Genomic DNA, 26,148 nt, shown 5'->3' with positions numbered 1-26,148 from the left:
AATAGACACTGTATTCATAACTACATTTGACTCTCACTTGTAACTGTCACAATAGAAAATCATAACCATCTTGTCAAACTTGTAAACAAGCATCAATTAACATTATGCTTACATATACTTTAATGGCCAGTAACAGGTTTATGCTTCACATCTAATGTCAATATGACAGTTGCTTGTACAAAAACATTAGTTAGTTTCAAAAATACAACCTCAAAGTTTCACTAACATTTAAATAAAGCATAAACAACGTATTATATAGCAGAAACAAAACAATAAAGAGTAATAGTGTGAGAATATTCTTAAGAACATCTTCAGGCATCACTAATGCTTGTTTCTCACTGATAAAAGTTCATGTAACAAAGGGAAAGGTAGACAGCCAGATTGTAGCACCTCACTATGAAACAAACTTAAATCAAAGTCTCTCTTCTCCTCCTCATACTCCTTCCTCCTCCTCTCTCTCAAGTCCATGAGCTCTAAGTATCCAGCTATGTAACATGGTGCATATGTGGGCCTTGATATGTACATGTTCACCTCTCCATCTACAGAGCGAGAGTCAAAAAGGATCTCTTGAAGGAGAAACAAGCGGACGTCTTCAAGTGTCATCTCATTCCTATGAAGCTTAATGTCAAGTATAACTCGTGCTGCTCTCCACAGCTGTAACCTTAATTGAGTTAAACGTGCCAACTTTTCATATCGAGAGTTTGGAATCTTTTTACTTTCCCTTCTCGCCTCTGACTCCTCTGTTTTATCTCTTATCTCCAGGCCTTTATTGAAAAACCCAGTTTCAAAAGCAAGCTGTTCACAATACAGTCCCCAACCCTCATAAAAGTATGGAGACTCGTAAAACCGTCTCATAATCCTGGGATGAGTTTGAGAGAAGAGGATCTGAAGATGATGACCAGGATAGCACTCGTGTGGAGCTATGACGCTTATCCACGTGTAGTCATGAGATCGTAGGAGCTTCTCTTCCTCAGGGGGAGAAAGAGATCTACCTGCAACTGAATGAAGCATAAGATAACCAGTCACAAGATCAGGTTTGTTTTGAAGAGGTGAGGTAGCATAAGAAGAAAATGGTGGAGGGTTAAGGAAATCCCCAAAAGGAGAGAAGGGGACTAGAAAAGACGGTGTATAGAACCCAACGACTCTCTCGTCAGCTGGTAAATCAGGAACAAGTCTATGTTCCTTGACATGAGTCTTAGCTCGAGCTATTTCGTCCAAGTAGGACTGGAGGAGGTTTTTAGCTGACGGATGAAGCGAGCGGATAATATCCTCAGTAATCTGGTACCAGTTCCTATCAGAATCTATTTCATCCGCCAACTCTCTCAGTTGCTTTTTGACAAGAGAAAAATGCTCTTCTCCCGACTTCAGTAATGCTGAACTGTCACTTATAAAGTGGCCAAAAGCTAATAGCTTATCATATACTGGTCTGCCAAGAGAAGCATAAGAATCAGATGATCTAGGTAGTACATCAGTGGCCAGTAATGATTTATAGTGAACAACAGCATCAGATGCTACCTTGGCTGCCCTAGCAATATCTAGTAGTAAGGAAGAGTGGGCAGTAGACATTTGTTCCACTAATGAGGGAAGATCAACTCTAAGAAAATGAGAAAAGCTATCACAGAGTTTTAAAGCCCTCTGCGTCAGGAGATGGATAGGTTTCTTGAGGTTTTTCACACCATTCTGAAGACAAATAGGAATTTGACGAAGACGAGAGAGCAAAGCTGACAGCCTATAATGAATAGAGGGGGAAAGGGTCCCCGGGTAATATACAGCATCTTCTCTTCCTTTCTCACAGCTGCTATCACCTCCCCAGGTAGGTAGAAGGTAGTTCAATGCGTCAAACGGCATATAAATGGCAGGATCTCTTTCGTGCATTGCTACTTCTGACCATTTCACGAGCTCTAGGTTAAGCTGTGAGATGATTAACTTTCTATCGATTATCTGATCAAGGGAGAGATTATCTTCACTGATTGATTCAATCTCAATCAACAAAGCTCTCACTCGATCAATATACGACGCCACCTGATCCTCACTGCTAATGTTTAACAAGTGACCATACGAGAGACATTTAATTGAATGATAGGCGTACGCGTCTTTCATTAAAAAAGGTGACGGCATTTGAAGTTTGATATTTGGCGAAGCTTTGATGAAAGGGCAATAACCAGTTCGAGTTGCTTCAACAGGATAAGCAGAGAAATAGACTTCAATAAAACTATGAGTGGAAAAAATGATTGAAATTATAATATTATTGTTTTTAACTTACCGGTTACATATCTCTTCAAAATGAGCAGGGGAATTCAACTGGTTCAGATTATACTTCATAATGGAACCATGACGACCCTCCCTGTCACGCTCTAGACCATAAACCACACCTCCTGGACCATGCCCTTTATTTAAAACATGATCAATGTCAGAGAGATCTTTGTCGGATAAAACTAGATGTTTTGCTAAAAGACTTTCCCTTAAATGACTGATAAAAGAGAGATTAATTAAAGTTTTTAAAAGTAAACAGTAGCTAACCTCATGTTAAGAGTTCCTAAAATGACCCCACCCACTTCTGGTAGTCGTAACACGTATGCTATTGCAACCATGGCAACAGTCACATGATCAATCTGTATGACATCATCAGGTGTGGCCTGTACAGTGAGGGGAGAGTGTGAGAGAGCAACTGAATGAAGGACAGAGAGAAGATCCTGGAACAAATCCCACGAGCCAAAGTCATCAATAATCAATTGATACTTGACCAAACTGCGATTTGAAAACTAAAAATAAATAAATAAAATTAAAATATTTTTATTACAAAAACTTTACACACACACATTGGAGGGCTTTGGTTTCCCTATCCACTGATCAGTGAGAAAGCCTCCAGCTAACACTCCATAAGCAAATATCTTCACATTATTTTCATTGCATAATGTGACAAGCCCACTTTTGATCGGACGCTGGTCTATAACTGACAGCTGCACCTAATCAAATAATTAAAAAATAAACGTAAATATATAAAATCTTTGCTATGTGCATGGCTTCCCAAAGGATTTTAGCATAGTGCTTATGTAGCTTCTTGTCTATGGATACAGTACCTTGTCAGTACAGGGATTTTGGCCAAATTTCGCCAAAAATGGCTAGGTAAGATTTCTCCATTTAAAAATTTTTTCCTGATACATATACATGTTCTTATGTTGTGTACAAAGTTTGAGCTCATTCTGATGAAAATTGGATTTTTTACAAATTTTTAAAGTTACTCCAAAAATTGGGCGAAAATCCCTGTACTATAGTACAGGGATTTTGGGCAAATTTTACCAAAAATGGCTAGGTGAGATTTCTCCATTTTTATTATGTTTCCTGATGCATATACATGTTCTTATGTTGCATAGAAAGTTTGAGCTCATTCTGAAAAAAATTAAATTTTTTTACAAATTTTTAAAGTTGCTCCAAAATTGGGCCAAAGTCCCTGTACTATAGTACAGGGACTTTGGCCAAATTTCGCCAAAAATGGCAAAGTGAGATTTCTCCATTTTTATACTTTTTCCTAATACATATACATTTTCTTATGTTATGTTTTAAATTTGAGCTGATTCCGATCAAGTTTGAATTTTTTATGAATTTTTAAAGTTGCAATATACTGTACATCAGCTCATGAAGTTTATATCTCGTTAAGCATGAGAAACCTGCTACAACTCCACACACTCTCTTCATCTCCATTACTTGTATACTATTAATTCTTATTTCAGTTCCTTCGATTATTTCTTTAGTTTGCTCAGCGTTGAAGTTAGTCAGACCAATCTTTCTTACGATCCCTTCTTTCTGAAGTGATCCAAGAACATGCAAAGCATCCATAACTCCAGGAGAAGACCATTCCCACCAATGCAACTGAACAAGATCAACATACAAAGACTTCAAACGATTTAAGGATCTCCGTATAACTCCACGGACATACGACTCATTGACCCCACCTCTTTTAATAACGTCAAGGTCTGGTACTAATTTAGTATGTATTTTGATGTCTTCTCTTCTTCCACCTCTTCCTGCATGAGCCTCTATCAGTCGACCATAGAGTAGCTCAACTCCTGTGTATATGTCACCACAGTCAAACACTCTCACACCATTATCAATGGCTTCCAACAACTTTGATAAGATAGTGACTACAGAAATAATATTTTTTAAAAATTTTGTGACGATTCCCATCATGCTTTAATGCAACAATACAAACAATAATAGACTGGAATAGCTGTATATACAAGTGTACAGTGTAATTATTATCATTGATATGTACATTATTATTAGTTACCTGTATCAAATCCACTGCCTTGAGTAAGATCATGGCCACTAGATAACTGCCATCCACCATACATAATCTCTCCTGTCCCTCCTCCTTCTATCAGTGTTAGGTCTTGGCATAAGGTTTTACGAAAAGTTTTAAAGTGAATACTCATCAGTCGTCCCATGTAGTCCTTGTTACCAATCTTAGCCGCTCGTTTAAAGTGAGGATAAGCAGGACCAACCAAACCTTGCAGCTGGTAGTAGAACCCAACATAGAAGTGTGCATAGCCTAGTGCATTAGCCCCGTTATAACTTTCAATAACTATTAATTAATTAATAAGTTAAATAATATTTTATTATTAATTAATATTAATACTCACTATTATCTGGCGTCACAGAAGTGGCTACTCTTATCACTTCGTCCACGCTCCCTTTCCCGTGAAAAAGATCCAAAACTTGAGACATTGGAACCACGACCTCGGAGTCAGTCCGAGACCGTAACTTTAAGAACCCGTCCCTGCGTGCCTCTTCAAAACCCATCAGCCGAGACTTGCAGAAGAAATGCCAAAGAACCTCCTCTGGGTCGCTTCCATTGGTGTCCATGTTTCTTTCAAACTGAGCCATCCCCTCCTCGTAACGATGAGAATAATAAAGACACAGTCCTCTCTGCCATAGCTCAGAGGAACGTGCTGGGTCCAGAAATATTAAGCTGTCCAAGACCCAGTTTGCTTTATCCAGGTCTCCAGCTAGTAGAGCCTCTTCTCCTTCTTGGATCATCTAAAAGTGAGCCTAAAGTGAGGTAAAAGTTTAAAACGAGAGGAGAAACTAGTGAAAGGCCACGTGACTAAAAATTTAAGAGTTTGCGGGAAAACTGCCGCGAAAATTAGGTCTCCACCTTTTTTGATAACTCGACTCCACCTATTTTAATAAGGAGGGCTAGGGCGAGGTGAGCCACTCCTCCTCCTCATGGTACACCCTATAAATAAGATCTGAGTTTATACTCTGACGTTTCTCTGTCTCCCATTATCTCCTGTGCCTCCTTCCCCTTTCCTTTCTCCTCAAAACGAAGTGGCTGTCACTTGGATCCAGCCCGTCTGAGGGAGGGGGGCGCAGAATGGCTGGAATTTTGAAGAAAACACTGCAGAGTCTTGCAAACCTTCTGCCTGGCAGGGAACAGAGGAGCAGTAATGATGAGATAAAGGAAATATCTGAGCCTTATTTTGGTGAACTCCAACAGTATGGATGTGATGGCTGTGGGAATAGAATAGAAGTGTGTGAATAGAAGTGTATTAATGATCTATTATATTTACTACAAGATGGGCTATATCTAAATGATGTTTGTTTGCTTGAGTACCATTATTTACACAATATTGAATTGTTGCATGACTCTAAAGTACTAATATACTATGATGGTGCTTATTTGGGAATGTAGTGTGTATATATATGTGTGTAATGATATCTTGCATCATTATAATACTTGAAATATCAACTGTTGCAATATTTAATTAGTTAAAGAGAGAGTCAGTTTGACTCTCAACCCATAAATGTTGCACTATTATCATTTGTGTGACTGTTTTCGTTGTAGATGAACATAATTAGCTTTATGATAATTTGATTTCTCATCTGCAGCATCATGGTTGGAATTTTTGGTGTGACAGGACATAGTATTATAATTTATTTAATCTAATTTGATACTACACAACATCCCAAACTTCCCTCTTACCCTATTCCCCTAGGAAGGTAGTAAAAGGTACAATTGCGACGATTGCCCTGATAGTTTTGATCTATGCCAGTCGTGCTATGAGAAAGGAGAGATTGTTGATGAACATGTACGGAATTTTGATCACCTGCACACTTTCACCTGTGAAACTAGGTAAAACCTACATATATTGATGTGTGCATCTACATGTATGTATTGATTATGTGCTGTAGCTCTGCATGATACAGCTAATTTATTTAAAAGCCCTGCAAGCTGTTACATGGTGGGTGCTAGTATTTAATAAATGACCCAAAGAATGTCACGCTATGCCATAGAAATAGCTGTTAGCTTTTTAGTTACTTTCACAAGTAGTCAGTGCACTAGGCTTATAATGATATATTTGCAATATAGATTTATACGGTAGTAACTCATTTTACACTATCCAGGAACTAAGCTGAAACTAATCTTATGCTATTGAATAAAGTATCAGTTGAGCTACCTTATTTAATGTATATCGTGTGTACAAATATCAATGTTGGGTGTGTGCTGGGTAGAGTTACCATTGTAATACTCTCTTGATTGCATTAAGTGACACAAACCATTAGAAGTGTAATAATTGGCAATTATCAGTTTGCACTGTAGCATTCTTCCTTGCAATTAGAGCAAGAAAGTGCGAGGCCTTATGGTAACACTGCTGCTTGGGAGAGATAGTTGTACTGCTTAGTTCTAAACTGTTTGTGTTCAGTTGATATTGTTCTATTGATATATGATTTTCATGTCATTGTGGTTGTTCAGTAGCAGCCACAATGGCATGTTTTTGCTTGGATCTACTTAACACTTTTAATTTTATTTTAAAGGAGCAATGCTGCCATTGTTAGAGAGGTTATGGCCGAAGGGACTTTGGAAGAAATCCTTTTAAGAATGTTCAGGTCAGGAGATAAAAAATAAGAGCTTGAATGTGCATGAAAGCAATCACCATCATCCTACTATTGTATCTCCATTTTGTTATGTGTAGGTGTTATGCTGACAGACCAGCCATAGGGACTTACATTGAATCAAGGCAAAGATATGAATATATAAGGTTTGTATTAAATATATCCATTTATACTTATACTACAACAGCAAAGTCTCCCTATGTTCCTTCATCTTTACTCTCTCTCTTTCCCTCTCACTCTGTTTCCTTCTCATCATTAAATGAATCAGTATAAAGTCCATTTAATCTTGTAATGATAGTCTGTGGTATTGGGTGAGGCACACACTTCACAGACAGGGAGTGGTGCCCTCAATTAATTTGATATTCACCTCGACCCTCTGTGGTGGTTAGAGGACACATGTGGTGCACTCCCCATTCAATAGTAGCAGTGTTTGTTAGCATAGTATCCCCTATTGTCTTAGTCTGTATTACTACTACCTTGCTATTTGGTGTATTGTTACCTTTACTATAAGACTTAGTATTTTAGTACGTGTCATTGATATGTTTTATATTATTGTAGTCGGTATAATAATGATGTAAATGCTAATTGTTTGCTTGCTATTATTCTTTGTTATTTCCTAATGATGATAATAAGTAACGATGATTATAAATTATATTTAATTTAGTTTTATGATTGGCTGTTACTACATGATGATAATTATTAGTTTTATTTTTTGATATTTTTAAATATTTTTTGTATTGAGTTTTTTGTTCTGATTTTGTTGCTTTTTCTTATTATCCTGCTATAGAGCAGACCTCCTCAGCTAGTTCAGTTTGTGAGCTTTTCCATTTGGTACTAAATTTAATGAATCCTGTAGAGTTTTGTGGATAATTTTGATGACCAACCACTATGGGAAACCACTGCATGTGCTCTTGAACAAATTAACACTGGCCTCCATATTTTGGTTTTCCTTATTGTACCACTTCATGCACTTAATAAAAGATGATAGTATAATTATAATAATTAATGCAAGCACAATTAACATCGCTACAAGAGATTTAGTAATTCTATTTTAACTACAAGTACTTGTTCATTATTTACTGTTTTTATTACTGTGGTTTTGCTAAAAGTTGTAAAAATAGTATTAAGAATATTTATACTAGCTTATGTAGAGAGGTAGAAATTTTAAGTATAGCATCAATTGTTTTATAAAATATTTTGCTCATGAAAATAATTGTTAATATTCAAATATCGTCACAAAAATATAATTATTAAAAATAGTTCCTTTAGAAAAATTGAGTTGGATAATGTACATTAGAATTTTAATTATGAATTTTTTAATTTGCTATTAAGAGCTGGTTTTCTTTTTATTCTGAAAAAAAATTATTCCTCATTTAGAATTTATTTTACATTTCGTAACTAAACTATAGATTTATTTTTAATATTTTAATATTTATTTTTATTAATAGTTTCAAAGTACTTGAACAACTTGTCACAAGTTTTGCTATGTCATTGTATCACGTGATGTCAACAAGCCACGCCCATTTACTTGGAACAAACCACACCCCCCTGATAGCTTTGTGTTCTGTTGTGCGTCTGGAATGGTATATTGCTGACTATGCGTGTGCTTTAATTGGAATACCATCAGTAAGTAAATAAAATTAATAATTTTTCATTTATATACACATACATGTACATCAACCATATATTATCTATTTGTGAGTTCATTTTCAATATTTCCATTATCAATAAAATGAAGAGAATTAAATAAAAAAGAGGAGGCCAAATTTTTTGTACCTTGAGCTCCAATGATTGTTTTATTTTTGTAGCTTCTAGTAAGCAAAGATGTGGATACAATAATTACCATGCTTGCGTGTACATTGTGATTTTTGAGAAACTTTAAAAATTCATAAAAAATTCAAATGTGATTGGAATCAGCTCAAACTTTCTACACAACATAAAGACATGTATATGTATCTGGAAACATTATAAAAATGGAGAAATTTTACCTATCCATTTTTGGCAAAATTTGGCCAAAATCCCTGTACTATATAGTACAGGGACTTTTGCCCGATTTTGGAGCAACTTTAAAAATTCGTAAAAAAATCCAAATGTGATTGGAATCAGCTCAAACTTTCTACACTTCATAAGAACATGTATATGCATCAGAAAAAATTATAAAAACAGAGATTTCTCTTCTTTTCATTTTTGGCAAAATTTGGCCAAAATCCCTGTACTATAGTACAGGGACTTTAGCTCGATTTTGGAGCAACTTTAAAAATTCGTAAAAAATCAAAATTTGATTGGAATGAGCTCAAACTTTCTATGCAACATAAGAACATGTATATGTATCAGGAAAAATTATAAAAATGGAGAAATCTCACCGAGTTGTTTTTGGCAAAATTTGGCCATAGTCACTGTACTATAGTACAGGGACTTTGTCCCAATTTTGGAGCAACTTTAAAAATTCATTAAAAATTTAATTTTGGTTGGAATGAGCTCAAATTTTTTGCACAACATAAGAACATGAATATGTATCAGGAAAAATTATTTAAATGGAGAATTCTCACCAAGTCATTTTTGACAAAATACCTTGTACTATGATTTATTAGTACAGTGTTTAGGATTAATAATTTGAATTTATCATTAACTTTTCCTTTAGGTCGGAATAACTGCTTCATCTGATAAGGAGACAATATCATTTATACTCTCACAAACAGAGACACCTCTTGTTGTATGCTCTCAGGACAAGCTCTCAATCTTTGCATCTTTAGCTAGTAATGGAGACACGCCTGGGCTAAAGCACATCATTGTGATGGATCTTAATGAGGTATTGTATGAGAGAGAGAAAGAGGAAGAGGAAGAAGGAGAGTAATCTCCCAATCTAAAGAAGTGGCTCTAAAAGATGGCAAGGGAGAGAGAGTGGGAGAAAAGAAAAAAATATATATATATACACGTTTACATTCATGTACATATATGGATGTAAGAGAGACAATATGGGCTGAAAGTAGACTAGAAGGGAAGTTATAAGAAGGTGGGGAACTAGATCACAGCTATTTACTAAGTAGAGAGATGCTTTGTAGACTAAATTAATCATTTATTATTTTAGCTGTTAGAGACAGCGTGGGCTTGTATTTTGACGAAAAGCTATAGATATAGGCATGTCCATTGTAGGGACTAGGTGTGTCACACAATTCTCATGTTTTGTCTAATTTATTTATTGAGTAACATCAGCTGCACGTGTCATCTCGCCTACATGCATTGTGTAAATGGAATGTGTATGGTCTCTGGGCTAGTATTAGCAGTGTATGCCATTGCCCTGTGTATAGCATGTCTATTAAACTGTATAAAGTACATGTGTGCATTGGAGGAGTTTATACATGTGCTTACGTTACTGGATGAGTAAATAAAGTTTGATTAATGTTGATTGAAATTTTTAGCTCATAACATTAATTACGTCATAAAATGTATTGGTATGTCTGATTTGATATTTGGAATTTTTGTAGTCAAGAATCCAAATAATGCTCATTGCAAATATTGCACAGGGTTCAATTTCTCATTCTCATACATTCTAATGCTTACATGTTTAATATTTTACTTGCTTGCTTGGGCTTGCCTCTTAATATTTTACATTTATCATTATCTTGTCAATTAACAATTTATTTATTTGTGGAATTAATTATTATTATTGGCCTTGTCCAGCTTTGCGTAGGCGAGGACTAGTTTTTATTGCATTGATTTTGTTATAGAAATACTACTTATTATTTTTTTTTGAAGTTTTAATTGTTTTTTAGAGGGTACAAAACTAATTAAAATGTCTCTCTCCAAACTTCTCATTCTTCAAGTATTTGCTGTGTCTAATCGCCATGGCCGCCATTCAGTGGGCAGTGTCTTCCGTGTAGGCACGAGTGCCATTAGACTAGACCTAACATGGCACATTAGTCCTTATTGAGTCAATGATTGATCCACTGTTAGCATAGACACACAGACATTGTGTGTCTGTGACTCTGTGTCATGTACCAAGTTACCCAATACATGCCTATACACTACTGAGTCTGTGCACTACCTGTCTATGTTCCTATCTGTATAGACATTATCCTGTAGTGTTTATACAGTGTATGTTCTGGTTCCTACTGTACATCTGTTTCTAGTGTCTGTGAGAGAGTGCATGAGATGTGGCTGGGAATGAGTATATTGTTTTTTTGTGTGTGGTTTAGGTGTTACATAGTATTATCACAATGGGTTCTCTCTCTCTTTCTCTTTATTCTTTTCTTTATTGTAAGCTTTATTATCTATTTTATGCCCAAAAATGGTCATTTCCCCCATGCATATCAATGCTTGATCTTATGCAATGCAGTAAATTTAATTTGATTTGATAGCACATATTCTTAAGCTATAAGCATTCAAAGAAATATTTGATTTAGATGTACAATTTTTAGGCATTAATTTGCTATAGCTGGCAACAACAGTTGTAAGTAGATGCGTATTATTATGAAGTGAGAATATAATTAATTTCATTGTGTACCAACAATATAAGAGAAATGGAATTTACCTTAACTTGATTTGCCAAGTAACATTATACCTTCACGCTCTGAATCTTCATTACAATGAATGACCTGTAATCCGATACGCTCCATCTATTGTCAAGTGTCATGTGAATCGTAGTGCCGAGTTATTTATATTTTTAAGAGGAGTTGTGTTTCATTATAATCATATTTTGCCTCTGGCTATTGAACATCTGCTGAACTTCGCTAATTGATTGATTGCTGCATTCATGTCCATGTAATTTGGTAATTCCGTTTGCATACTTATAATAATTAATCTTTTTGATTACCCACTTGCAATTCTCATCTCCCACGACTCTCTCTTTTCCCTCCCCCTCTCCCTCTCTTTCCTCCCCCTCTCTTTCTTTCTTCTTCTCTCCTTCTCTCTTTCTCTCTCCTTCTCTCTTTCTCTCTCCTTCCTTCTCTTGTTTAGGGAGAAGATGTTGCTATTATGACCGGCTCAGTACCGCCAGTTGGTGTGACCATCTGGAGATTAACCGAATTTCTCAAGAAGGGAAAAGACCAACTCATCAATATTGCATCATTCAAGTAATACTGAAACCAATAATAGTAATAGTAGTAGTAATGAAAGAAGTATTTGCTAGCTGTACAATGTTGCCATGCCATTTTATTTTATAAGGAAGTGCCTCTAATTTAATGTCTAGTTAGATCATGTAAACATTATATTTCAAATAGTTTGGATACACCAGTAACATGGTTTCTCCTGGGAAAGTGTTTCATACAAATGCATGGCCTCCACTTAACCTCTACATAACCACCTCTACACAACCACTTCTATACGCTGCACAATACTATACACGTGTACATGTACATGTGTGTATGTACGTGTACATACAGTATCTACCCATATATGTGTGTATGTATGTTTTGGAATGTGGTCAGAGCACTAATGCACTCAATTAGTCTAATGTCTCTGTTGGAGGATTAGTTACAAACTTTCTGACCAGCTGCAGTCTAAAACCATTTCTCTTCACTTTGTGACTGTTTAGCAACAAAGTTCTACACATTCTGTTACCTTTTGAGGTATTTATTCTTTTTTGTTACTAGGACTGATCCTGAACAGATTTACACCATTGCTTATACCAGTGGTAGTACTGGAACACCCAAGGGCTGTGTCTTCTCACGAAGTCTTTGGCTTAAACACATACTCAGTCCTTCAGTAAGACACCTCCACCATTATAATGTACCTGTCTTCATCTTTCTTTACTCTTCCTCTCTCTCTCTCTCTCTCCCTCCAGACTATTGGTTTTATGGGTATCAAAAGGATCTGGTTCTCATTCCAACCTCCTTCCCACATGATGGAGAGAGAGTCATTCCACATGACACTCTTGGGCGGATACAAAGCTGGTATATACAGAGGAACCATTGAACATGTGAGGAAGACAGTACTGTAGAATGTGTATGGGTTTTATGGTATGTGTATCATTCTTTATACATAATGTTGAGTCTGTATGTGCAATTATTTAATACTTTTATGTATCACATGTATAACTTCTGTTGTACATCTTGGTAGATAGGCATTTGCTTCAGTGCTTTCAGTATGCACTGCTGTGTAGAGCCACACCAAAGCATATTGTGAATTAATTTCTGATTAATTATCTGCGTAGCTGCCAGTTGAAGACAGCTGGAAAGGTGATTTCACATCCCGCTTTTATTCCCATGCATAACTACTAGACCATGCATGCATATACAGACCTTTTTACAGTTGTATTTTCAATGGGTTTTATTGTGAAATAGTGAAGTGGCACTATTTTTCTCAATTGTATTGTCTGAAAGAGTGAAATGCCACTTGTGTCTCCAATATAAACAAAAATGGATGAAATTGGTTTAATTGATTGATCAATTGAGTCGACTGTGATCAATCCTTAGTAGAGACTTGTGTAGCACCTTTTGTCATTAATTGTTTTAGCAAGGAAGAGAGAAGAGAAGGAGAGAGAGAGAGAGAGAGAGAGAGAGAGAGAGAGAGAGAGAATGAAGCAATTAGAGTGGGGGTAAAATAAATTAAAGTGGGAGAGGAGATGAAGAGAGAGAATCATGAGAGGGAGAGACGTGAGTAATGAGAATCAGACACAAAGAGATACATACTAACAAGCGTGGGATTGTTACTGAGAAATTATGTTCGCTGGTCGTAATCATCATCCCCATTACCTGACCTGTTTACTATGCACTGTACAATTAGCGTTTGAGTTCTGACCAATTAGCTTTATGGGGAACATTGTCTAGTGATCATGTTTTATTGTTATTAGTTTATGTTTGATGTCATGCAGCTGTACACTTAGCTGTTTAGACACCGAATTACGCTTGATTTTTGCTTTGTGTACATGCTTGTGTAACTATTAAGAGAAGAGGGGAGAGAGAAAGAGAGAGAGAGAGAGAAAATGAGAGAGAGAAAATGAGAGAGAGGGGGGGGGTGAGAATGAGAAGAGGACTTATATAATTAGCAAGAGAAAGAGAGTGAGAGATTTAATTAGTGAATGTATGATTAGTTCTCTCTGTGCGTATCCGGCATATCTTTTTGTGTGAAGGTATGATGGAATGTATTTTTACAGACACGCACTTTAACATGGAAATGAGTGGGAGTGAAAAGTGACATATGGTCTCGAGTGGGTGAGCGTATTCAAACGATTACAATTTTAGTGAATGAAAGGGCAGAGAGGGAGGGGATGGAGAGTAGTGAACATTGATGTTTATAGTTTAGTGGGTGAGAATGAGCATATACATGATGAGTGAGTAATTAGCTATTGTTGTATCAAGTTATGACAAAATTGCAATAATAGGAATTGCTTACCTACTACGCATTTACAACCCCAGCATATATCATTCACTGCTAGATACTATGTATGCTAGTATGCTGTGTTGAATTTATAATATGCATGTTACTATTAGTTCTGTGTATTCTCTCTGTGCATATGTGGTTAGTGTATAGTATTGCTTTTATTGTGTTGTGAGAAGTTCTGAGGCTGCGACAGCTGGTGAGAGAGGAAATGAAAGGCTTGACATTCCCATTGTCACTAATGCAGTCCGTCTCTATCCCTTTGTCTGTAGCTAATGTCTGTCTGTATATCAACATGACTAGTCCTGTTAGTATATGCACTGTTGTCTATATTCATTGTAGACTATGCTAGTGTCCATACTGCACTCCATGTATAGTAATATTTGCTTAGTATAAGTTCTGTGTACATGTACATATATGTATTGACCTAAAACATGAAAATGTACGTCTACATATTATGAATGACTGTAGAAGTAATTTTTAACATTCTGATACATGTACTACTAAACTAGAAGTTTGTAGTGCGTTATTTAAAATAAACAGCTGTAATTCCACACTATACCTGAGGCTAAGAGTCCTCAGCTGTATAGACTTGTGGTATGGCAGTGACAGCTGTGAGAAGGAGGAGGCTCTTCCAACTAGTGGGCCCACTAGATAAGCCACTCAATGACTTCAGCCCATAGGGTATGTACTGCCTGCCACTTTTGGGCTCTGTTTTTATTGCATTTTAATCTCTTAATTGTTGGTCTTGTAGTATATTTGTATTTGATTGCTGGTTTGGTATTTTGTTTGATGTTTGACCATCGATCATCCTGTGACGTATTGCTATGCATAAGTGAATTAGAATATGTTTCTCTTTTAGTTATTTGATGACATGAGGATGGTAAGACCTACAGTTATTACATCGACCCCACGTTTCTTCTTAACAATATACAACAAGTACCAGCAGGCGCTACTGGAGGAATACCGCCAGTACCTCAGTAAGTCTTTATACTCTTCTCTCTGTGTAATAATGGAGGGACTGTTTGTTAATCTTTATGTTGCATAAAGCACATTATACATGTAGGGAAGAGCTTTTGACTGCTTCAATCAACTACTAGTAGTATATTAGCATAATAGTTACTATTATTAATATCATTATTATTATTATTATTATTATTATTATTAATATCATTATTATTATTATTATTATTATTATTAACTATTCTGTTATTGCATGCACATTCCACTCATTGCCATATAACCACAGGTAAACAGGATAAACCTGTTTCTCAAACCGGTACTGACGAGCCACCTTCACCCGATTCCCTTGATTTGTCGCAGGCTCCATACGAAGTGAAGGATATAGTGAAGGACCGGTTTAATGAGTATTTCGGTGGTAGAGAGAGGCTAATTGGAGTGGGTGGGGCCGCTGTCCCTCCTCCTTTGATCCAGTTTTTGTCTCGTGTCTTTAACGGACTTGTTCAAGATGGCTACGGGACGACAGAAGTACAGCTAAATTATCCTAGCTATTAATGATTAACGTTAAAGCATGTCCTCAATAAAAGGATCATACAGACCTTGTAATTACTATTTCCTTGGTATTGTAATTTTTCCTTGTTGGGTGATTTGTAGGATCGCATGATCTAATTATTGTTACTGTAGCCATAATAGCATTGTCATTGAAACTATGACTGCTATCTCCTCTATTGCATTGTAGGAATATAATTGTGCTATGTACAACATTGTATAATGTTAATCAGTCAATATGAATTGGTTGTTTTGAAGCCGATTTTGCCATATATTAGTATCTTTGGTATTTTTCTAAAAATTTGCTTTAAAACTCCCTAAATTTCTCATGCCAACAATGCCTTTAGTTGATTCCAATAACAATTCTTTTAAGTTGATGAGCCACAAAAAATCTAGTCCAGATGCCTTGGGCTGCTTATAGCTTAAATCTTAACGATCAGTTCTTGCTATTGTAACATAAGCTAAATTTGAGCCACTTTTGAATTTCAAAATATCAAAAAAGTATTCAAGTTTTATCCTTTTAATTGTTACTCTGTGCCCTGTAGGCTGGTGGTATTGCTGGAGGTGGGTATACCTACAGTGGTGTTCATGTGAAACTCCGTGACGTCCCAGAGATGGGATACCTGACCACAGACATACCCCCAAGGGGAGAGATCTGCGTTAAAACTGACACCATGATATCCGGGTATTATAAAAACACCAAAGACACAGACGAGAAGTTTCAAGATGGCTACTTTTGCACTGGAGACATTGGGACAGTGGATTCAATTGGGCAAGTCACGATCATCGACCGAAAGAAGAATATATTCAAACTGTCGCAGGGAGAGTTTGTTGCTCCCGAGAAACTTGAGAATATATTTGAGAATGGAAGCAGACTTATAGAACAAGTTTTTATCCATGGGAGCATATGGAGAGATGGTGTCATTGGTCTTGTTGTGCCTCATAAAGATGCCTTGGAGAAATGGTGGATAGAAAACAACACAATAGAAGAAGGTAAATTATAGAGATTAATATAATACTGCAGCATGCACATGTATGTACATATGCAGTTATAGTCCATGCATCATGTGGACTGATACAGGCATAGTACCACCATGACAGATACTTGTAGAATGTATGTACATGCATTTCTAATGAATATACATGTATATATATAATGTTGGTATTGTGTCTTGTAGGACTTTGTACATGCTGCTAATGAATGTAGTGTCTACAATCCTTAAACTCCTTATAATTGAACTGTGAAATTGAGCAACTATAGCAATTGTGAAACCATATTTCCAGTCATAATTGCCATAATTACTGCACATGACTCCTGACCACTCTCATCCACCACATGTCACTACATCAACAGGACCAGACTATTACAATCCTTTTATTAAATACCAGAGCTTGAACCCATTGAGCAATCCCTGCATTTATTGCATTAAGAAACCATGAAAGAGAATGAGATATTTGTGCAAGGCCTTATAAAACTGCCTTCTCTAATAATAATTTATACAATTCGTGAACCAACAGCCTGTTTAAAACAAGTTCGACTAGTTTTATTTCCTGTGTACTTGTTTATTGATATTATTGTGTTCAATTTGATCCACTTCTCGTTTACATTCTCTCAATCCTTCACTTGATATGCTAGCTATTATCAGACATACCTCTCTACCTAATGCTAATTGATGCGTGTGAACAAATGCATCCTTAGAAATAAACAAATAGGAATTATATATCGCGATCATGCACAAATTTGGCAGATTCCACTCATGCCGTACTCATCATAATATCCAGCATCTGATTGCAATGACTAGGTTTAAACAATTGAAATCAAAATCCACCCACTAATAAGATTATACTGTTATTCCTCCTACACTACACCACACGCAGTAGCTGCAGGGTTTAGTGCACTAATTTGCACTCTCTGTCAGTCTCTTAAAATTCTAATTCTCCACCTTTTCTTTGATATGTGATATTCCTTTGTATTCCTCAATTATACAGCACCTGTGCAGCTCTACGTCCCTCCCCCCCTCTCTCTCTCATATTTGTTATTGTTCTACAAAGTAGCATATTTATCATTACTATCATGCATACTGTATGAATGTAATAATAATGTTCAGTGCATTTACATTATGCAGTGATTCAAGCATACATGGACATACTTACACATACTTACACATGTAATACAAAAGTGCTGGGTTGTTTGTTGCGGTTAAGAGCATTCTTTCATTCTGAGCATGATTGCTTAGCACCATGCGTGAATTCATTTACTGTACGCATTACTTTATATTATGAGAATGCTAGTCCAGGATGTTTTTTTGATGGATTTTTTAAATGATACTCTATCTCCATGTAATGCATGACTTACTGTATGTCAGGAGGGGGATTTGTAATGCACATATGTGTACACTAGTATGTGCGTGTGTGTGTACTAGTTATTTCTGTATAATAATCATAAACTAGTAAACATACATTGAGATCAGATACTTTGTCATCCTTTATTAACTTTGCAGCTGTTTCTAATGCATGACTCCTGACCCTGTTGGAATGACTTTTGATCAAATGTCTTCATTCACATGAAAACCGGAATGACTAGCTGTAACGTCAGTCATCCTCATGACAGTAGCCCAAGAATGTTGTTCATGATATTTGAAGTACTATTCCCAGCAGCTGCTGCCTTTCCTGCCTTTTTGTTCATGCATCTTTTAAAGCAGTGGATTATTGAACTCACCTTTTTAATAGTCTTTGATGTGCTTCTGGTGTATAATGTTTCTCACACAGTAGCCATTACGATCCAGTGCACATGTACATGTATGTGGTCTGATTAAATGTCACCATGTGATGTGCATTAAAGACCTTGTGGTTTTATAATGGCTAAATTCACATTTCTGAGGCATTGTGTTGGAAGCCATTAATTATTGTATTTTGTGTGCTTCATTTACTATATCTCTTTCCCTCTCCTCTCTCTTTGTTATTTTTTATTTCCAGACAGTTCAGTACCTGATATAAAGGACCTGTGCACATTGAGGCCTGTGGTTGATTTATTTCTGAGTGAGTTAAGGAGGGTAGGAGAGAAGCACTGTCTCCCTGGCTGGGAGATACCTTCGTCAATCCTGCTGGAACCTAACCCGTTCAGCCAAGAAAACAAACTACTGACGTGCACTTTGAAGAAGTCTCGGCCACAGCTGGAGCTGAGGTATAGGGAAGAGTTAGAGAGATTATACGAAGAACCTTCCGGAGATAAAAAGACGTCAATTAAGAGGTGAGGAAGAAAGAGCTAGGGAAATGAGAAAGAAAGGGCAAGCAATGAAGGAAAGATAAGAAATGTAGCTGCATTCATGGGGAGTAATCTCTTTATTAAGTACACTGTGCATAGCTAGCATTTGTAACTCAACTTAGTTACACGTACATTTTTACTTCTAAGCTAATGGGCACACCTAGAACTGCATGCAGCTGGACATCTTTCATGATGATGACTTCATGCCTTTCGCTACTTCATTATATCATCAGAGATAACTGGAGCCGGCTCCGATATCATCTTGTGTTCATTAGAACTGGAACAGTTTTTAATGAGGAAAGGATAGAGGCCAGACTACAGACACACCTAGTTCTTGGGAATTTGTATTTATTTGTTGTTGGGAATGTTTTTAGGCGTATACCGATAATGAATTGGTAATTGTATTCAGTTTGCAAAACAAGCTGAGTAATCTTTATTACTACTGTCGACATGTCATTGCTCAGGGAATTGGTCGACTTACATTTTAATATGGCGAGTTCATTATTTTGTAATTATGTTTCAATTTTTTGTTTTTCTCCCCTTTTCTCTTTAATATGTAGATCTATAGAAGATAATGTTATGATTCATTTGATATCAGTGATGAAGAATAATGGTATACCTATTCCTCCATCATGTTCCTTGTCAAAGTATTCTACTGATGATGCTCCTCCTATTAATGTATCACTTACTCTTACACAAATGGGTGGAGACTCTCTTGCCGCAATGTTTCTATCTAATCTCATTCAGGATGAACTGGGTGTCGCTGTACCAGCTCTTAAAATACTTAAAGAACCTCTTTCATCTCTTTTTTATTTTGTCGTCTCTCAAATTTCACCTTCAAAGGCACTAGAGTTTAAAGACTCACCATTTTCTAGTCAAACCGGTCATGCAAGTTTTGAGAGTGGACCAGGAAGGAATGATGCAGAGATTAACTGGCAGAGAGAGACTAGCATTCACTTCTTGCATGTGTCGTCATCTGTCACCAAACTATCGGATAGAGATGACATTCCTAGAGAACTTGATGATGAAGAGAGAAGTGAAGAAGTAACCAAGAAGGAGAATTTGACTGATGATCAAATCAAGATCTTATTAACAGGATCAACCGGATTCCTGGGGAGATTTATACTATGGAATCTTCTCAATTCTGAGAAGTGTGGTCTTGTGTACTGCTTGTGCAGGGGTGAGAAAGAATTTTCACACAATTAACCTTACCATATATATACTGCATAATTGTGATGATTTGCGTATTATGAAAGCCATTGAACCTCCTATTATAATCTTTATTAATGGATTCGGCAAATAGGAATGTTCAAAATTTACATATAATTTCAAATCTCATTATATCTATTGTTAGTAATTAATCTTATTTACAGGAGATAACGGAAAGGAAAGGTTGTTAAATATACTAAAGAAATTGCAGGTGGAATTATCTGAAATGAAAGGAGACAAACAAGGAGGAGGAGTCGAAGAAAAGAGAAGAGGAAAGGAATCGAGTTTTTCAAAAATGGTGTCAAAACTGGTTGTCTTATCCGGAGACCTTGGGTTGGTTAGACTTGGCCTCAGCGAAGGAGATTACAATTTGATTGCTAGAGAAGTTGATGTTGTCATTCACAATGGGGCCAATGTTAATCACGTTTTGTCTTATACTGGTCAGTATTTTGGTTCCTATGTACACATGTAGTTCCAATGCATTGTATTTCATAAATGGATTCTATTGGTGTAACATATTATTATACTTAGTGCCGTATTGGCGTATGCATGTGTGTGTGTGGGTGGGTGTTTCTGCATTATGTTTACATGTTGTCTTTGCATCATGTATAATATTTATATTGAGCTCAATTTGAAACTTTAATGACAGAATGGCGTGATAGAGTCACGTTGTATTGTGTCATTATAAGTGAGCTAATGCCTGGCCCATATGAGCTAATTATAGTACATAGCCCCCTCAAGTAGTAGTAGCCTTACTATTATGCCTATTGTGTAAATGTTATACATTTCATTGTATTGTTGCCTTGTTAAACTTCTTTAAAAGGCAATAAGGAGTAAACCCATAGCTTTTATTGTGTGCATATGTATCTATGTGTAACCATGCAACCAGTAGTCATAAAGAACATACCTGTAGTGCCTTGTCCACTATGATAACAGTTGGTGGCTGCATTTTTATTATTTCAATTTTTAGTCCTTTTGTGTGGTAGCATAGAAGAATTAGTGTCTTGTGATCTTTCATGTGATACTTTTGTATTTTGTAGATTTTCTCATACTCTCACTTCTCTCCATCTCCTTCTTCCTGTATACTCACATACTTCATTAGTGATGCTATGCACAGTACCATATAAATGATTCATAATAATTCCAGTAATATATGTTTTATAATCTAATTAAAAGCATAACTCTCTCACAATCTTGATATTCACCAGGTTCTCTCTCTCTCTCTCTCTCTCTCTCTCTCTCTCTCTCTCTCTCTCTCTCTCTCTCTCTCTGGCTCTCTTCACTTGCAGATCTTAAGCCTACAAATGTGACCAGTACCAAAGAGATATTGAAGCTTTGCTCTGAGAGGATCAAACACAAGTACTTGCACTTCGTCTCGTCTATTGGTGTACTTATTGAAGGAGGTGATGAGACTACAGAAGTGAAAAAGGACAGGTACGTCCATTATTGTACTTATTGTGTCTTTCTAGTCTGTGGCATGAATGGTATGTATTGGTCTTTAATTGTCATCATGTTAACTGTCACAGTATGCCTTTTCCTATAGGATGTAGTTAGGCATTTTTTCTTAGAAATTTAATTACCTGTGTTGACTTTTCTCATGTGCATGCAACGTATGTACACGTGTATTATTATTATATTATTAGTGTTGTTATTATCATTGGGTGTGTTTGTGTATTATCCACACTGCCTCCAAAGCATTATTCCATAATCTAATTCATTATACCTTTGGGCTATAGCCTTTAAATAAAACACGCCCTCATTTAATACAATTGGGTCTATAGTGGCCCATATTGGATGTATAATGTATGTGTGTGTTTTTCCACTCTGTTTCTCATTGCTTTGTTCCACTTACCTGACTGCATGGTATGCTTCAGATTGAGTTAAAAGAATGTTCCTGTTTATGCCCATGCTATGGTTTCCCCAATTAGTAAGCAATGCTAATGGCTTGTGTTAGGATTGCTCAGCTGGCATCATTTGTCAGATTATCTGATAATATAACAATGGATATATGTATAATATTTAGAATTCTCTTCCTCAACTTTCTCACTCCTACCCATACGTCCTACCTCCTATTTCTCTCCTACGTGTACACCTATTTCACTTTCTCTTCGAACTTTCTTCCTATTCTTTCTGAAGGGTTTTATTTGCATGTACATGTACATGTATGTTTGTATATAATACATGTGTGATACACTGTATTGGAAGTGTGTAGACAGCTGGTATGTCTGTCTGTACCCATTATGCTGCCAATGACCCAATTCACAGCCAATGTTAACTTTCCCAGTATTTATTATTCAATTTTTTGAAACATGCCTTTCTCTATGAGTGGGGGCACTGTTGTCATACCACATATCACATTAGTGCGTGTGGTGGATGTTATTGTGAATGTTATTGTGAATATATGCATACGTTTGTATGATCTAGTTTGCTGTTTGGATATATTTTGTGTGTTTATATGCACACATGTAATTATGCACTGCAATCATGTTATTGTGTGTTATATAAGTACATGTACCTGATACTGTATTGTCTTCGGTCTTCATTTATTGGATAAATGTGGCCTTCAGCTACAACAGACTATCATTGCACCTCATGATCAGACTTCATCACTGGGAGGCTAAAAGCCAGCTGGGGGCTTCTCTCGGCTTTTGTACCCAAATCAATTGAATGAGCATCGGGTGTGTGTAGGTGTGTGTGTCTGCCCTGTTATAATTAATGGAGTGACCATTTGTATGTGTGTACATGTTCCTTAAGTATGGGATGAATGTGCACTGTGTGTTTATGTAATTATAATTTATTGGATTAAGTATGGAAACAACAACCTGGTTTACATAGCATTTACTTTCTCCCTTCTACCCTTCCCCTTTCTATAATGATAACATTTTGACACTGTTGAGCTATTTTGACTGAGTTACATTGATACATCCAATCGACAGGTTGAGGCACTGCTCTGGTTACTGTCAGTCTAAGTGGGTTTCGGAGCAGCTGGTATTGGGGGCCATTGATAACGGGTACATCAAAGGATCTCTATCACGGTATGCTGTATTGAGTGGTAATGGTGGAAGTGGGAGAGGAGAGCAGATGGAGGTGAAAGGATTAATTAAAGACAAATAGGCTTTGGGAGAGAGAGAAAGGAATGAAGTGAGTGCTAATTTAAAGAAGGGAGAGGCGACTAAGTAAAGTATAGGATATACATGCAAGGTAGTGGGTGAAGACTAATGAGCTCTGAGAGATGGGATAGAGTGGTGAGGAAGGACCATTAAGGACAAGAGATGAAAGAAAAGAATAGATTGACTGGCATATAGGCTCTTCTTTACTATCAAGGTGTGGTGATAAGCTATTTGGTAATGTCTGGTAAATTAGGATGTGTGACATATCCTTAGGATAGAATAGAGTAAACACTACATCCTTTTACACTATCTGTCACTTCTTTTGAACCTCGAGATATTACATAACAGCTCTCTCTCTCTCTTCTTTAGTCCTGGTCTCATTGGTGCTCATAGTGTCACAGGTCACTTAAACAGGACTGACTGGTTTTATCTATTAGTTTGTGGACTCTATCACTTGAAGGCATATCCCTCCGAATGGGGCACAGGTAAAACTCTGGTCATTCCTGTGGATACAGTAGCTCAGGCAGTCGTTGCTCTGTCACTTAACAGTGAGTGTATATGTCACTAGAGGTTCCTGTGCTGTGAATTATGATTGTACTTATTTTTATAATGTACATATTATAATGAAAGGAAAGCCAGCTCTTTTGCCTTATTGTCATCATACATTGTTAACATTATAAATAGCTTTTTTTTCTATAGGGATTTCTGAGTCAAATGGGCTAGTGTACCACTTAGATAATAGAGAGTCTGTGGTTAATTTTAATGACATCATAAGGTCTTTAGAGAAGGCTGGACCAGACTCTTTGAAGCACCAAGGTAATCAAATGTACAGCCAGCTACTGTTAAAATGGGATAGATTGCATCTTTCTTTGTCTCCTTCTCCTCTCACTTGTGTTTAGCATGAAATTGGATATACTGTGAGCCAGTAAACACGATCTCTCTTTATTGCTTGTAATTGAGTGTACTGTAACATGGAGGCATAAACAGTCAAATAGCCTGTGCATCCCAGCACTCAGGAACTCTGGGCGAGGTCCTATGGATAATTAGTAATTTATTATGTCTCTCAAACACCATCTGATCATGCAGCCAAGTGTTTGCATGCTGGAATTAGGACATGAAAGCAAGGTCTCACTGCATCCCACTCTGTACCCTAAGAGATGTGTCTATGGACTATAATAATGCTGTCTATAGCTCCATATGTTTTAGTGTATTTTATGTGTGAAGCCTTTCAACTGGTTTGGTGGTATGTGGCTTTGAGATGAGTCTTAACGAGTCTTTTGAACTGAGGCTATGGTCTAGAGAAGGAGAAGGGATAATTTCAAATAGTTTGTCTCTCTTTTAGTTGGTTTTTGATGTTTCGTTTAGTGTTAATTACTGTAATTTCATTTCCCTATAACCTTCTTTGAAGAGGCTTACGAGTATTAGCTTGCATTCGATAGTGTAATAGTGACAATGTTTAGTTTCATAAGGGAATGGGCTATATTGTCATATGGTACTTTAATAAAGCTTTGGTATCTATTTCATAACTATTAGCATTCTAATAATGTGCTTGTTTCTATGATCTTTTATCACGTATGCATGCATGACATTATTATGTCCAGTGCTTGCATTCAACATTGCCAAGAAGAAAGCATGCAAATATTTGCTCTAGACCATAATTGGTCTAATATTGGTTCATTTCTTTGTCGCAGTCCCTTTTGGATTAATTATTTTAGTCTGAAGCTATATCTGGCTATTGTGAAGCTAAGCATACCAAGGATTCTTGATCTCTTGTTTGCGTCTGGTCTACACTCAAGATGTCAGCTATTGACATCTTGTGCTATAGGGACATCCCTAGTTAATGTCATATAATGTTTTATTGTATTCAGACTTACACGAGATCATTGATTAATCTCCTTTGCAATGATACATGATTTAATTATAATGGATTCTAATGACGACTTGAGAAGCTAGACAGTAGACATGTGGTATCTTGTATCAATAGTTTATGATGCTTTGTTCATACGTATTGGTTACTTCTGCAATATATTTCCTTATTAGTACCATTTACTGGCCTTTATCGTCTAATTTGTTAGCTAATTAAATGATCACATTGTTGTTATTTCCACGAAAAGCTGTACTGTGCGTGTGTGATATGGCATAATTGTTTGTACAGATGTTGCATACAGAACTCACCGTTGCAAACGAATAATTTGTCAAAATGCAAACACTGTAATGAGATGCTGAGTAAATGAACATTTTGCAAACCAGTTATCATATCCTGTTATTATTATTATTATTATCATTATTATTATTATCATTATTATTATTATCGTTATCATTATAGAAGAATCTACTTTCCTTAAAGAACTGGAGGAGGAAGCTAGAAAGAGTTATAAAGATGAAGTAAAAGGTGGTCAAATGGAATTGATCATAGGGTTGCATTTGCTTCTCTCTAGAGGCCAGAGCCCCATGCCATCATCACAACCACAAATAAGCAACAGTATCACTAGCTCTTATTTCTCCAGACACCATGGGATTGAGCTCAATACAAAGCTGGAGGGATATGCTGATAGATACATAGCATATCTAGGGCGGGCTGGAATTCTATGAATGTATCAATATTATTAAATGTGGGTAGAGCATAAAGGCTAACCAATTACAGAACAGTATTATTATAGTTAATTTTATTATGAAATACTTCAGATGTGATTTATTTATTTATGTGTGTTTGTACTATGATGTGCTGTGTGTTTTTCCTATGGCAATCACTCAATTAGAGTACGTGGGCGTTGCGGGCTTTTAAAAGCAAATGCTACAGGAGAGGGCAGCATATCTGTCAAAGAAGAAGCGTTCCTGTCTTGC

General features: G+C 36.5%; 2 protein-coding genes across 4 annotated transcripts; one reads left to right on the top strand and one right to left on the bottom strand.

Moving 5' to 3' along the window:
- Nucleotides 1–171: 171 nt before the first annotated feature.
- On the bottom strand, nt 172–5,093 carry LOC109586512 (uncharacterized). Its single transcript, XM_020002713.1, has 7 exons — nt 4,641–5,093; nt 4,289–4,582; nt 3,706–4,142; nt 2,820–2,966; nt 2,521–2,762; nt 2,264–2,470; nt 172–2,212 (listed from the first exon to the last, which is right to left on the bottom strand). The coding sequence occupies exons 1-7, from the start codon at nt 5,035–5,037 to the stop codon at nt 322–324; spliced, it is 3,615 nt and encodes a 1,204-aa protein (XP_019858272.1). The 5' UTR covers nt 5,038–5,093; the 3' UTR covers nt 172–321.
- A 144-nt stretch (nt 5,094–5,237) lies between these two features.
- LOC105315361 (long chain acyl-CoA synthetase 7, peroxisomal) lies at nt 5,238–26,051 on the top strand. Of its 3 annotated transcripts, none has more exons than XM_020002603.1 (19): nt 5,243–5,530; nt 5,997–6,133; nt 6,817–6,888; nt 6,975–7,040; nt 8,343–8,520; nt 9,536–9,703; nt 11,851–11,966; nt 12,486–12,597; nt 12,677–12,811; nt 15,074–15,191; nt 15,461–15,699; nt 16,266–16,713; nt 18,697–18,970; nt 19,546–20,165; nt 20,359–20,634; nt 21,484–21,628; nt 23,131–23,229; nt 23,674–23,852; nt 24,004–26,051. In XM_020002603.1, exons 1-19 carry the CDS (start codon nt 5,375–5,377, stop codon nt 24,201–24,203), a joined length of 3,738 nt encoding a protein of 1,245 aa, XP_019858162.1. In that variant the 5' UTR covers nt 5,243–5,374; the 3' UTR covers nt 24,204–26,051. The 3 variants fall into 3 exon arrangements, with proteins under 3 accessions (XP_019858176.1, XP_019858162.1, XP_019858169.1); XM_020002610.1 differs by having other exon boundaries at nt 5,443–5,530; nt 6,001–6,133; XM_020002617.1 differs by lacking the exons at nt 23,131–23,229; nt 23,674–23,852; nt 24,004–26,051 and adding an exon at nt 21,235–21,340 and having other exon boundaries at nt 5,238–5,530; nt 21,484–21,574.
- Nucleotides 26,052–26,148: the final 97 nt, after the last annotated feature.

This window comes from Amphimedon queenslandica, unplaced genomic scaffold (genome assembly GCF_000090795.2).
Source record: "Amphimedon queenslandica unplaced genomic scaffold, v1.1 AMPQUscaffold_13514, whole genome shotgun sequence".
NCBI classification, from domain to species: Eukaryota; Metazoa; Porifera; class Demospongiae; order Haplosclerida; family Niphatidae; genus Amphimedon; species Amphimedon queenslandica.
This window is presented reverse-complemented; position numbering and strand designations above follow the sequence as displayed.